The sequence below is a fragment of the Platalea leucorodia genome, assembly GCF_965183815.1.
Source record: "Platalea leucorodia genome assembly, chromosome: 6".
NCBI classification, from domain to species: domain Eukaryota; kingdom Metazoa; phylum Chordata; class Aves; order Pelecaniformes; family Threskiornithidae; genus Platalea; species Platalea leucorodia.
The window spans coordinates 51,886,094-51,901,757 of NC_138828.1; the positions used below are offsets into that span (position 1 = coordinate 51,886,094).

General features: G+C 37.3%; 1 protein-coding gene across 3 annotated transcripts in view; it reads right to left on the minus strand.

Annotated features, from left to right (window-relative positions):
* Nucleotides 1-15,124, minus strand: part of FAT1 (FAT atypical cadherin 1) — a gene marked incomplete at its 5' end in the record, with an annotated part of 106,950 nt that extends 91,826 nt beyond the window's left edge. For 2 of the 3 annotated variants that reach the window (XM_082316094.1, XM_082316093.1), the window contains one exon: nt 11,842-15,109. In XM_082316094.1, coding sequence (XP_082172220.1) covers nt 11,842-15,109 — 3,268 coding nt within the window. Of the gene's footprint in view, nt 1-11,841 lie in introns of all 3 variants that reach the window. The other variant, XM_082316095.1, reaches the window with a different exon arrangement.
* Between the last annotated feature and the right edge of the window lie 540 nt (nt 15,125-15,664).

Sequence of the window (15,664 nt, forward strand, 5' to 3'; positions counted from 1 at the left end):
TTGCAGATTAAACCCTTATCATTAGACAGCAATCTCTAATTTTCATAGAGACAGGATATACCCTGTCATGGTGAATCTACAGGCAAACGTTGGGGGTGGGGTGGGGGGCAGGAGGAATAATAAAAAAAAAAAAAAATCTGTAGAATGGAGATGTATTCCCCATGGAAGAGCTATGCATGTCACCCTCACAGCTTTCGAGAAATGGAGAGGACACCGTACTAGCATTAAAGATCACATACATAATTCCATTCCTACATTCCATCATAAGCTTCTTTGTACTGCAAATCTTTCAGGCTGAACTACCAAACTCCCTCTGTGCATAAATACAACTGGGACTACAGGCAACACATATAAGGAGAAGTCTGTATTCATTTTTAGCACATTATTCATTCATTCTGCATTCATTTTTAGCACATTATGTTACCAACATCTTCATTTCTTTACGCACATGACTGGAGCAGTTCTGTAATGCTCACATACGTATACCAGTAACACTAAAATCAGAAGGCTATTCTGTAACTATACTTTTTACATTTTGAAATTTTTAATATAATAATCTTTTAATCCTTAAAGTCCTGTACAAAATATGAATAAGCACAGTATGATCAGCAACTTCAAAAGCAAAACTCGGGAATTTTCATTTTTTTAGTGTATAGAGGAGGTTTCAGGCTTTTTGCATCAGCAAAATAAAAATGGCCTTTTGTATAAGCACCCAAAATGATTGATTTAAGAAACGTGTGGATTTTGGAAGCAATCCATGTCAGTGAGGATTATTCTAAGTAGTAGATTGGGCAATGAAACAATGCAACTACTGAATTTTCTGTGTGTAACCTTTCATCCTTGTCATACAGGCAGATACTCAGTTCTGGTATCAGTGACGCCACACTGATAAGTCTGCACAGACGCAGAACTCTGAACTGAAAGAACTATTACCGATCGCCACTACTGGTAGGTCAAGACAATTTATATCCACTAGCTCAGCAGTTTGCTCTTTGACATTAATGCCTATCAAAATTACGCAACTCTTTATAAGAACCATGAACATATTGATTTATCCTTGTTCACAAATAATATAAAATGAAATAGAACCAGCTATTAGCAGTGTGGATAGAACATAAGGAGTTTGGGGAAATCTCATTTCTGAATAAGGAAATTATCTGTTGCAGTCCTGTTGCTAGATTCTTTGGACACTTCTGTTTTCCCAAAAATTCCTCTTTGATGGGACTGGAATGCTAGAGATTTTCTTTTGTTGAGCCACATGGAGACCGATGAATTGAAAATTTATTTTTGGTCACGTTCAGATGACCGGTGCAATCAAGTCACAGATGCAATAAGACTGATACACAGATTACAAAATGGACCTGCAAACTGTAGTTTCAGCAAGGCCCAAAGTACTTAAATCCAAGTTCTAAAGCTACAACTACTGCATGTTATAAGTTGTGGAAGTTTGCCAAATATTCATGTAGGTTTGTCCTTTGTTAAGTATGTCCAAATGCTGTATGATTAAAGTTTAAAATCTTCAAAGAAAAGAATAAACATTATGTAATCATTTCAAGCTCCCCTCCTTTGACCTTAATATGTACTTCAAAAGCTAAGCAGATGCTTAGTAGGAAATAAATCCCCAACTCAACAGATGTACCAACAATGATATGGCAAGATGCACCTTCCATAGCTTTTGGCAACCCCTGCCTTTTATTATTCCTCTGCTCACAAGTACTTTTCAAGTCAAAGAGAGGCCTAAGCAAGTTAATAGGCCCTTAATATGTACTCTGCTGCCTGAATTGATTGCTGTTATAAGGTAATCTTTGGGACCGCATGTGGCTCAGCCTCAGTTCATCTCCTACAGAGACACAGCCCCCAGGCAGCTCTGTTTTCATCAGACCAAGTTGTAACCCAATCAACACCTTTCACAACCAAACAATCCCTTACTTTCAGCATCCCTGCAAGAGAGGAGGGGAGCCTCAGCTTTTGTATAGGATCTCTATTTGGCAGATAAGGTGATGTTTTACTCAGCAGGATACCTAAGAAAACTCTCAAACTACTTTGGAAGATCCCCTTGCCAACAGCGAAACACAAGATGAATATGTTTGTCTAAAACTAATTCAGCTTCTTCCAAAGACACATTCTAAAAGCTACATTAACAACCTAATAGCACTTTGTGAGTTACCACCATCACAAATGCAAATTATATAGTTTCCTTCTAGCCTAAGAAAGAAAGGTAATCAGCTAGCTCTAGGCTGCTCAGGACCTTGGTCTAAACCCAGGCCGCCTTAACCTCTGCCAACTGAAACTCAACATTAGCTCTAAATGCCAGGCTTACCTCTAGCACATTTGATGCACCTGAAAAGAAACATGAACGCAACAGCATCATCCCACAGGTTAACCCAGCAGCACCCTCAGTTCCACACCTTAGCCTGAACATAATCGCACCCTGAGTACAGTAGTGCAGAGCTGCAAACTTTAGTCAAGACCAGATGATCCCTGACAGGTTAACCAGGTAACCTCTTCTGAACTTGAGTACTTATATGCACATTCAGGTGTCAGGCAGCCAGGCTATCAGTGCCAGCAATAAAGCAAAATAATACAGCTGCAAAAGTTAGTTATCTCCTAGAAAAAAAAGCTTTCTGGATTGGTTTTTTTTTTTCCCTGATAGCAGTAAATTTAGGACTTGTCCTAAGTCTAACTGATAGCAGGTCTCTGGCTCTTAACTTTATTTCTTTAAACAGACACAAATTGTGCCGAACTGGATCTATACTTCCTTTAAAAAAGTTTTGAAATTTCTCCTAATACTAGAGGGGAATCTAAAGATGCAATAGTTATTCTTAGTAAGCTGCTGTTACAGTTATTTGTACTGTCTCATAAAAAAGAATCTATGTGCCAAATGCCTCATTTTTAAAACCATAACAAATTGGTGGAAAATATATTTTAGTTGCATGAAATTTTAAGCAAATGTTTTTTAAACTCAAATTATTACTCAATTTAGGCACAGTTAATTTTTTTTAACATAACTAATTTTTTTCCTGCCCAATGGCCTGAGTTTGGCTTAATGCCACTGAAGAAAAATGCTGTAAAAAGAGAGTGAAACCACACAGATCTTCCCCTGTGTCAACTTCACTCTTATTTTCAACATCATACTGAACACACTCAAACCCATTGGGTATCATTAACTAGAAAGCAGAAAATAAGATAATACCCCATTTTAAAAATAGTCTACACAACAAGTTTTTAATATCTTTGTAATCAACATCCATAAATATGCCTCCTCAATTTAAGTGTCCCACACAGATACAATTGTCTCTCCCATCTTACAGCCTAAGCTAGCATTTCAGCTCTGTTCCATGTATTGCATGCTTGACTATCACTGAAAATTCTGGTAGGGAAATCATCAAAACATGGGATAAATGCTTTAAAAAACAGATTATTGTGTTTGGGTGGGCATGGTACTGTAAGTGGCTTACTTATTTACTGTCACTATAAAACCTTTCTTCTGGTGGGCTCTGGAAGAGTTTGATAAGGACTCTTCTGCAAAGGATTCACAAGACTGGCGGTGGGAGAGTTGAAATGGGTAGATCTTGTCTCCCAGTCACATCAATTCAAATTGTTCTCATGCTGCTCGTCTTTCTTGGTTCAATACCAAAGGGGGGGAATGCCCATGCCCAGCACAAAATATGCCACTAGAAAAAACACTGAACATATATCAGCATTAAAATATCTTTCCAGAGCAGTTAACTACCAAATTAATCTTCACTTGCCCCCCATTTTTAAAAAAAAAAAAATACCGTACTATTTTTACTGAACTCTCCTCATTGAGAAGGCTAAGGGAATGACTGTTTCTGCATCTCTGACCTAAACAACTTCCTGTTTCCAGAATAAGAACAGCTGTATTTTTTGTTATTATTTAGCAAAGATAAACTAATATTTCTTGAACAGATATGTTCCCAACATTTCTTAAAAAAACAAAACAAAAACCCAAACAACAAAACCAAACAAACCTTGCATACACTTTTCACCTGACACAAACAAACAAAAAAATGCCTCTCAAACTCAGAAAGTGTTACTTGAATTCCTTTAAGAGCTTTAATTATACACTATTCAAACAAATGGAAGATGTTTGCCCTTGTATTATTTTCCAAAGAAATAATGAGTTTAACAGTTTGTGCTCAAATTCCAGGTTTTGACCTGGAATGTCAGTGTGGCAACTGACCGGCCAATTCTAGAATCCAAGAATAATCTGCATAAGTCCTTTGATTAAGAAAAAAATTCCTCTCTGCTGACTAGAATTTCATTCAAATCTCCAGCATACATATTAGAATCAGGTTTTAGCTCTCTCAACTGCTAACTGAAGTGCTGATGCAGCCCCTCATTTAAAAGATTAACCTTCCAAATTAACATTCACAGGCTTAAGAACTTAACTCTAAGTTAGAGTTTATAGAACCTAATAATCTTACTGCAAGGGGGGGGGTTGTTTTGGTTGTTTGGTTTTTTTTTTTTTTTGGTTAGGGCATAAGGGGTTTTTTGGTGTTGAGTTTTTTGGTGGTTTTTTGTTGTTTTGTTTTTTTTTTTTTCTTTTTTACAAACCACATCAGAATAAGCTTAGAAATTCTTACTCTAGCACATTTATACCTCAGACACTGAAGAAAGTTAGCTGCTATAGCTATATGGGCAAATCATTAACTTCAGTACAATGTAATGTGGCAGTACAGAATTCAGTGCAGGGTGAAAAAAACTTGTCTGAAAAGCTAATTAAATACCTGGGAGATTAGCTTGTGCTCTGAGCTTCGCTCTGTACCCGAACTAGATGGGGTAAAAATTTCTTGTGCAAAAAGCTGCAACCACTTAGTGTTCTACAGAAACAGAGCATCTCCTAACCCAGCTCTTTCTTCAAAAACAGTGGGAAAAATTACTGTGCTTTGCAAGAAGAAAACACTATGAGAAGACCCTCATAGGAGAGGGTTTTCTTCCCATTTACTCCTCATTTTTAACTGGATACTAATACTCACATTAGGAATTTTAATGTCAAAACCTATGTGCCAATGACACCATATTTGTGGACAGAAGCTAAGCAGGAAATGTCATTGTCACAACTTCTGTAAACAAACTTTGACTAAATCTTAGAGCATCTCCTCCTCATAGCCTATCACATCAAACCCACCAGGAATATTCTTTCCTGACTACCAACATAACCTAATCGTTTACAATTTTTAATTTAATGTTTAACAGCTTTCTTACAAAAAGATTTGATTAACATTTATTCTGTTAACAGTTTTCAGTGACCTACAACCTATCTGACAGATCTGCAAGGACTCGGAATAAACACAGCACACAGTCACCATATGGCTTTGACAGCAGCATGTTTGGTATTTGTATAGTAGAAAAATGTAAATTATGAGGAACTTTTTGGTTTCTTGCGGGGTTTTTTTGTTTGTTTGTTTGTTTGTTTTTTGTTTGTTTGTTTGTTTTTAATTTAAACTGAGGGAAACTAAGTTATTCTATATCCTGGTGTTTATATTCATGACTTACACAAAAGGGGTAACAAACTAAAGTATATGGAAGGTGCAAATTCAACATGAAGCATTCACTGAAAGAGTGTGAAGAAAGTCCCATATTTGTAAGGCTGCTTAACTTAAAACCAAATCATCCTAGTCTCAGTTTTGATTAAAAATGCCTCCCCCGCCTTCAAGTGGTTTATGGCTGTATCAGTACAACAAACAGACAGAAAATGTTCCCAGGCATTGGAACTCTGTTCCCTCCATTGCTAAACTGCTTTTGGCCTGTGCCAGCTACCACTCTTCCAAAGAGCTCTAGGGTACAGTTAGGAGTCAAAATGCAGCAGACAGCATTCCCAACAGACAATTTGGGTGCAGCCACCCTGCCTAAAGGTAGGAGAGCTGTTAGGATACATGCAGGCCAGTTGGCTTCTGTTCCACACAACGCTGCTGGTTTAATGGCTATCCAATAGGTACTTAAGTGTTCTGCTCCACTGATGATCATGATATTTAATCTTTGTTAATGCCTGTCTTCATATTAAAACTCAACAACAGTGAGTGGTGGAATGATTCAAAAAGCTCAAAAGCCAAAGACCACTGAAGAAACAGAACCTGAACCTACCTCTTATGTATAAATGTAGCTCATATCCTGCATTTTAATTAATGCAATTACAAGAACACTGCAAAGAAATGTCAACATGCTTATTATGTGTTAGCAATGCTCTGTACCTTTTAAAAGTATAATTCAGTGTTTTGCTTTATGTAGCTAAAATCCTATTCATTTTCCGTAATGAATTACTGTCTTCCCAGCCAGAAATAGTCCTGGTTATATTAAAAATAGTGTCTCATAGCCATTAAGCTTTATTGATGGTATTTTATGCACAAAGAGATAGTGCAATAAAATTAATATTCTTCCACGTGCCCCCGTTAACATTTTTTTTTACTTGCTCCTCTAACATTCTTTACCAAAACAAACAATCTTTCCTTATCATGGTAGCAAGGTTACACTTGAAAATTACATGGTTCCAAGGGAAGGCTACACAAGAAAGATAAATCCACTAAAGGTTACAAACTACATCTGACTCAAAAACTCCCCAAATACAAAAAAACCAGTGACTAGCAAAGTATTAGAAAGGAGTATCATGTGTCTGCCCTGTTGTTCTTCTTCCTTAACACTACTGGAGACAGTGTATCAGGCTAGACAGACCTTTGTTCTAATAAAACACAGTCATACTTACGTCATTTTAAGTCAGCAAATTAGTTTAATCACCTTAAACTTTGTTGTTATTGTTAGAACAGAATTACTGTTATTCTGTAACACTCATGGCCCAATAACTTAAACTCGGGTTACTGAAAGAACAGTAAGATTCCTGGTAACAAATAACTATATTGCTGCATTAAACACAAGTAATAAGATTATCAGGCATGAAGTTCAGACTGCCACATCACCCTCAACACGATTCTGGAACTTGGTTGGGAAATACCTTCAATTGTGGAAGTTTAGAAAACGCCTGCTGGTAACCTTGCAAGTTGAACTAGCTGGGAAGTTTCCTATAACAATGTGTTTGTAAAATTCATCATAGTTTATTAAAATAGTTCAAACAAACTGTCATCAGGGGAAACCTTACTGCATAGGGTCTATATATCATAGAATCATAGAATCGTTAAGGTTGGAAAAGACCCTTAAGATCACCGAGTCCAACTATTAACCTAGCACTGCCAAGTCCACCACTAAACCATGTCCTCAAGCACCACGTCTACCCATCTTTTAAATACCTCTAGGGATGGAGACTCAACCACTTCCCTGGGCAGCCTGTTCCAGTGCCTAAACATATAACACTCTGCGTCTGGGTGTACGAGGGTTGCAAATCCCACCGCTCTAGTACATAACTGGCTAGACACAACTGGACACCAGAGAATTCATTACTCTTGAAACTTCCTTCGCTTCTGAACATCAGCTTCCAGGATGGGCTCCCATCTTCCGTAAACATCGCAATGAGACCTTTCTTAGGCTAAATGACCTAGGGCATCTACACTCCCAAAGTCTGCTGGCTCTCTCAGCTATCTAAATTTTGAGCACTAGAAAAAAAAACAAAACCTAAAGAAGACAACCTTGAAACAAGATAAAAACCAGCTCTTGGTGATAAGCTAGAAGCTCTGACACCTCAAGGAAAGCAGCAGCCTGCTTGGCAAAAAAATCTTTGGAGAAGGTCAGATAGTGAGCAAAACTAGTAACAGTTCTCATTTTTACAACTGAAAATCAGTCTGGAAACTTGCTTACCATGTTCTGGTGGTCCCATGACAGTGTCACATCCAGCTCAGTGGGCGACACTGAATGGTCTTGTTCACCTATACAACTGGAAGAAGTACTGGGAGTTCTTTCTAATACCATTTTTAAAAACATACTACAGCTTCCATCTTTCATTTCACCTTTGAGGAGCATAAATACTTAATGGAAATGCTCTATTCTTATATTTGATGACCAAAAAGTAAACAGGAAGACATTCTCCTGTTTCCTGCTTGCCTGCTGGGATGGGAACTGGGACAAGGAATAAAGAGGTTTCAGTATTGCTTTGGTCCCATATAGCTCCTGCTTTAGGTTCTCCTCCAGCAATTGCTTCTATCATTCCTTAGAATTTTTCTAAATGGCAGTAGCAGCATGGTACTGACATGATTTATCTCACTTTTATTGCTCAGTGCTAATGGGATTTAGATGGTGCATGTGTTTTTTTGTGGCACACTGGGATCTGTATCAACACAATGCATTCTATTATTAAAACATCCCAATCTGCTCAACTCCTTATCAAATTCTTTGGGAAAATACTTTACAGCTGCTTTAGTAGACAATTTATATAACCAGCTGATCATCTCAATTTGCAGACTTCAGTCTAGTTCACACATAAAAAGCTATCTTAAATTCCAACTTCTGAACACACATACCTAAAGAATAAACAAATTGTTTTGTTGTACAAACCCACTGCACAGAAATCTTGTTTTAACATTTTTCCTGTCATATTGTTATAATACACCAAGAGTCTCCATTTATTATGTAATTTTAATTTTATCTCTGTACAGTAACAGTCACAATGCACTGTTATACTTCTGAATCATTATATATTGAGTGATGATCTCTGACCTCCTTCCCTTACCCACTTGGCTTCCAGTTAACAATTTCTGAGCTGGAGATAGCATGAGGCCGAACCTCAAAATAATCTCATTAGTACCACTTATTTTCTTTAGTCATACTTTCAATCTCTATAACTTCCTGGGGAAATGAGTTTCATGACTTTATTACACTTCATGTGAAAAATACTTCCTTTTAGGTTGGTTACGTGTTAACTGTGCATGACCTATTTCTTGCATTGCAAAAAAAAAAAAAAGTGATATGAGGAAGGTGGTACAGAAACTATTGTAATTTTATAGACTTTGATCATCTTGGTGTCCTCCTTTCCTGACCCTTATTGCCTTTTCAGGCTAAAGAATACTTCCATGAAAGCTAAAAAATGACTCAATACCAAATTCTCCCCTAAGGTACTTTTTTCTGTGTCTTCAGAGCAATTAGGCAACAAAGTAACCAAAGCAACTCCAGAGTTTGTGTGTACGGGTGCATTAGGGCTCCCTGTTAAGAGATTTATGTCTAAGGGTTTGGACAGGACTGCAGAAAACAGAACCTATGAAACCCAGCTGACCTAAAATAAAGGTAAGCCTTAGAAAAAAGTACTCAAAAGTTATTGGCAAAGTTGTATTAAATTCTCTTGGGAAAATTCCAGAATTATAGGTACAATTATCAAACACTAATACAATTTCCTACCTTTTGAAATGTAAAATTAAAAAAAAAAAAAAAAAAAAACCAACCACATTAACATGGAAAAGATAACCTGAAAGCCAGCAAAAGTCCCATGCATGGAACTAGCTATTTGATCCTTCTATCATCATCAACCATCTAGTCTTTCTGAAAATGTGATTGTTGTCCTTGATTCCTATCCTTCATTCCTAAGAAGCAAGGCACAAAATGATCCCTCTTAGCCACCAAATAGTTAAGCGTTGACTCCAAATAGCTTCCTAAATCCAGTTTACCTATCTTTGAACTGAAAGTGTAGTATGATGCTTTCAAAGACAGCAGGAAGAGACATGTAGCTCAAGGGTAAAGTCAGGACCCCTTTAGCAAGCTGAAAAAGTTACCAAGTTGCTTGCCAGATCTCCTCTTTAACAAATTCTTTAATGTGCTTTCTTGGCTAATTATCAGTCTGCTCCCTGTATCAAGGCCAGTCCGTTTTGAAAAACATGACAAATATTCAGACAGTGCAGTATAAAGAGTGCCTTCTGTAACAATTCTGATGGCTTCTTAGTGCAAAAAAAAAAAAAAAAAAAAAAGAAGTCAAGACAAAATTTAAGCTACATTGTCAAGCTTGTAGACAGTCCGTGTTCTTTCCTCAGTTCCTTTATATCAACATTTGAAGGAAAAACTCACCCACCAAACACAAATACACACATTCTTCCCCACACCGGTGTCTTAAGGGGAATTTGTTCACTAAGACTAAAAACAAGTAACTCCTCTTCACCCCCACCCAATCCCTCTACTTTAATTCCTGAAGAACTGCTAACACTAGATACCAGATATGAATATAGACAATGCCTCTTCCCCACCTTGAAAATACAGTGCCATTGTCCTGAATAAGATTATTAAATAGAAGCTGGTTTTGCCCCAAGTTCTGCCAACTTCGTACATCTGGCAGATTAAAAGGAACTTAAACTCATATCAATTCTTCAGTAAAGCAAACTAGCCTCATGCCAAAGAGTCAAGAGGCAACACATGCAGACAACTAATTCTGCCCCAGTAGTAGTGTCACGAAAATACACGTACCTATCCACATACACATAAATAGGTACACATGTACATATCGGTGTCAAAATAAAAATATTTCTTCACTCTTTCATTCTCATTACCATTATCTATCACTTGGACAATAAATTGGCAAACTCAGACTCATTCTGTAGGACAACTAAACACTTATTCTAAGATACTATAACACACAGTAAACTTATGTCAAAAGAAAGGCATAATGATACACAAATGAATAGTCTGCACATATACCAAGAACCTAAATGTGAAACTACTAAGTCTTGGAAAGTATGCGATTCTCCATTTTTAGAAAATTTGTTCCATAATCTTAACTATGTGCTTTGTTAAAAGCAAAGCTAAGAGAAGCAATGCTACATTTCAAGCTCTGGAGCTGGTTGTTTACCCACAAACTACATAATTTAATAACTGACTTTTACAGAAGAAAAAATATTGCCAGTAACAGTTTGTTCACCTAAATCTTGAAGAGTAAAGCAACTTTGTGAGTCTGTGTTACCCACATTCACAACTGTGGGAAGCATATAGAGCACACAGAATGGCTACTGGATGAATCAGATATGATTGCCATTTTTTATTCTCAGTTACAAGTTTTTTTTTCTGTAAGACATCATTCATATATGTCATAATTTGCCTACGTATAACTCGTAACCAAATTTTGCACAAGATTTCTCCTCAATGTATTTTAAGGTGCTTAGATAGTAGCACAGTATCAATGCTCTACCTTGATCAGAGACGTAAATGAATGGGTAGCTACACAGATGTCCAACCAAAATGTTGGAAGTCAGCACTAGAATTTTACTGAAACAATAATTATGTTTCTTCTGAATACATGACACTAGAATAATTCTCACAGATGCTCGTCAATTTATGCAAAATTAATGAAATAAGTCAACAGTTCGGTCTGCTTCATTTATACGAGGTTTTTTTTTATAGGTTGCATCTATGCTTTCTTTGACAGAACCCTTTCCATGAAGAAGGCACTGCTTACTGACTTAAAGATGGGCACCTATAACAACTCTAAAGATAACTACCAAAACCAGCACGTATGGCAATATCACACCCATGCATACCTCCAGTAAATGAACCAACAGAGATGTCACTTAAGATCAAAGAGCACAAAAATCCCTGCAGAGAACAGTTTGTTGCCTTAGCTTCACAGCCCCACTGTCCACAACACAACAGTGTTCACATGAAGCAGAACTTCATTTTGTATCAATAGTATTCTTATTTTTGCCAGGAAGCAGAGATTTTAAGATCTAAGAATGGCTTTAGGTAGGCTGGTTAGAAATGAGGACAACAGAGGAAAATTACTTATCAAATGTATACATATAACTTCACTAAAGTGGTAGATAGAACTATATATATATATATTATTGGTGACATCTTTTTGTCCTAACAAGAACATCTGTATCAACTGTGACACTATAGCTTCTCTTATGTCTTTGCTGGCATATGATTTTATTTAGAATATAAACTAACAGAAAGCCACCTTACCTTTTTCTTCATCTATTCGAAAAACTCCTACACCAGATCCATCTCTGATAGAATATCTAATCTCCCCATCTCGTCCTGCGTCTTCATCATAAGCAGATACTGTCATTACTGAAGAGCCAACAGGGGCGTCTTCTTTTATAAAGCCTTTATCTGCAAATACAGAGAACCGTGGAGGGTGCAAGTTTTCATTCACATCAACTATCTCAACCTCAACGTAACACGTAGAGGACAATGAAATGGGTTTTCCTTTGTCCTTGGCCCGCACAGTCAAGTTATAAAGTTGTTTCTTTTCATAATCCAGTCTTTGTACAACACGTACTGCTCCACTTAGTTTGTCAACATCAAAAGTGCCATCTCCACCGTCCAAAAGACTGTATCGTACTTGACTTGACTGGCCTAAATCAGGATCATAGGCTTCTAGCCATGTAATAATAGTTCCTTCAGGAAGATCTTCTCGAATTTTCACATGATAATTTGAAGGAATAAACTTAGGAGGATTGTCGTTAACATCTTCTACAGACACTTTCAAAATAACTGTTGAAAATAATTGAGGTTCTTCAGTAGGCTGGTCCCTAGCCTCTATTTTCAAGAAATAGACGTGCTGTTCTTCACGATCCAGAACCCCTACAACTTTCACAATTCCTGTCACAGCATTAATGGTAAACTTGTCTGTATCTGTAAGAAGAGAATATTTCACTTCTCCATTAGCCCCTAAATCTTTATCAGTAGCTTCAATTTGAATTATTTCACTGTTTGGCTCTTTGTTTTCACTCACTTCAACAAAATAGCTGTCTTGCAGGAATTCTGGTGGGTTGTCATTAGCATCCAAAATTTTTATATCTAAAAGGTGCCAGGCAGACTTTTGTGGTATTCCAAGATCATAGACAGTAATATTTAAAGTATATTTATCTTTTACTTCTCGGTCAAGGGGAGATAAAATTTTCAGCATTCCTCTTTCCATATCAACAATGAAACTACTGTCTTCATTACCTCCAGAGATAACATACACTAGTTTTCCATTGAAGCCAGTATCAAGATCAGTAGCATTCATAAGTATTATGCTGGAGCCCACAGGTTGGTCTTCTCTTATCTCAATGCTACTGGGGAGAGTACTTCTAAATTGAGGTGCATGCAGATTCACAGAGTGAGTGTCAAAGAAAACATCCTCAACTTCTCCACGACTGTGCAATTTATTTGCTTGTAAGAGTTTCTCTGCAAGCATTTTGGCCACACCAGTTTCTTCACATTGCAAGTTGACTGGTTTGCGACTAGTAGCTACAGTTATGTTGATATACAATGGTTTTGCAAAGTTTTCTCCATCTGTAGCTGTAATTTTCAAACTGTGAAAAGACATTTTAGCACCTAGGCCATCTATTAGTGACTGTTTGAGTGAAAGTACTCCAGAATTTGGATTTAGGCTAAATAAATCCAGTTCATTTCCAGATTCAATTTGGTATCTCACCAACTGGAGCTCATCAGCATCAATAGCAGATACAGTTGTTATTTGTTCTCCAACACCAAGATCCCTGGGGATTGTTCCCTCACAATTTATTTTCTCAAACAGAGGTATATTGTCATTGAGGTTATTTAAAATAATAGTAACAGGAACTTCAACTTCTCGACGATATGGTATACCCCAATCAGAAGCTCGAATCCTTAAATTGTAAACCCTTGGCATCAATTCATAATCTAAGTCTTCTGAGGTACTAATAATCCCACTGAAATGGTTAATCACAAATGGCAAAGGATTTAGGTTTGCAATGCTATAGGTCACATAACCATTCTCTCCTTCATCAGGGTCTTTTGCACTTACTCTCATGACACTCGTACCTATTGGCACATTCTCATCGAAGGAGGCTTTATAGGATGTCTGAGTAAATTCAGGAGGACTGCTGTTCATGCCTAGTACCTTAATTAATACTTTTGCAGAAGCTCTTCTATCACTTGTCACAACTTCAAGTTCAAAATGGGATGCATATTGGGCTTTTATGGGTTCTAAAGTGGTAATAAGACCAGTGTGAGTGTTTAAATTGAATTTTACTTTGCTGGGTGTATTTTTAAATACATATTTCAAATGTGGGTAACTAGGCAGAGCTTTCACCATTATCACAGGTGTGTTTGGAGGGGCAAATTCACTTATTTCAGCTCTATATATCTCTTTTTCGAATCTGACAGGACCAGACTTAAACTGTGGTGATGTCACATGAACAACTTTTACAGAAGAAAACTGAGGGGGATTTCCTTTATCTTTAGCTTGAAGGGTAAGGTTGTATCCAAAAGGGTGGCTCTCCCAATCGATGTGACTGATGGCTTTTATTCTGTATTCTTTACCTCCTGGAACAGACCTCACTGTTTTGAACTGTTGAAGTGGATCACCTGCAACAATATTTAATGATGCTATTTCCCCATTTGAACCCTGATCATTGTCCTCTACAGTTACAATTGCATACGTTGGATCTTTGTCCAATTCTGATGGAGTCAATGTAACAGCTGTAATAACAGGGGCATATTCATTTGCTTGCTCTACGTGAACAGTTAGTTTTGCCATACTACTTATGCCACTGCTACCATACAGCTTCAACCCACGGTCCACTGCAAGAATTTCCATCTCATAACGCTTAGTATCTGAGTAGTCAAGTCTACCAGTTAGAACTACCACTCCACTAGTTGGATGTATAGCAAACACATCCGTTCGTTCTTTAAAGCTATAGTAGAACTCTCCATTTGTTCCTATATCTGCATCTGTTGCACTGACTCTTGCGATGCTGGTCCTTATTGCTGTGTTTTCAGGCAAAGAAACACTGTAAGATGTTGGAGAAAACAAAGGTCGCAAGTCATTTGTATCCAGTACCTGTATCCTGACCTTTGTGCGCGTTTCAGCATTTGTATTTTTTTCAACTGCTTTAACAGTCAGCATATAATGGTCTTTTACTTCTCTGTTAAGGATAGCTGTGTTTCCTCCCTTGGTCCTTATTCTCAAAAAGCAAAAGTTTCCAAGAACATATTCTTCAGCTTTGAATAAGTTCTCATTGTCACCAGAAATAATCTTGTATCTTAGGTCCCATAATGGATTTGCAATGTAAATGCCCATTTTCACTGGATGCCCAACATAAGTCTTGGCTGCAGAATTCTCATACACAGTGGCATTATATTGTCCTTGTGTAAATTGCATTGGTGGAGCATGATGTGGCCTTGGATTTCCTTCACAGTTTCCAAAATGCTGCACTAGCAGCATCAGCAGCAACATCATAGTCAAGTATCTTCCCATGGCAGCAATTACAAAGAAACCCTGAAACAAAAGAGAGATGTGTTAAGACTTAGGACTGTTCAAATATTATTCAAATAACCTTGATGTTTAGACTAGAATTCACGCTTCAAAGAACACCAGAAGTTACACATCTAGGTTGTATCCTTTTTTGCAGAAAGTTTCAACGTGATTTGCAGCAACAGAAAAGCAGATAAACCAAAACTCCTAAAAAATGCCAAGAATCTGCAAGACCAAAAGTCTAGGAATGACTACCATGACAAGGGGAACACACAGAGTTAACTTCAAATTAACAACTCCATGAAGCAACATGTTAGAAGAAATACGCCAGTGCTGTCTGCTATAAGCAAGCAAACTAGATCTGAACTAATCTGGAATAGTCAACATTCAGTCCAGTCCTCTACTTCATACGTGACATTGTCTTCTGTAGAAAATTCTTCTCCCTCATTTCACTTAGATTGTAAAATGGCTGATGTCCGATGATGTGGAACTACAAGAATTGGCTTGAAATTACCATTCATTCTTCAAAGTATCCTATAATCACCTGTTCCAAGAATT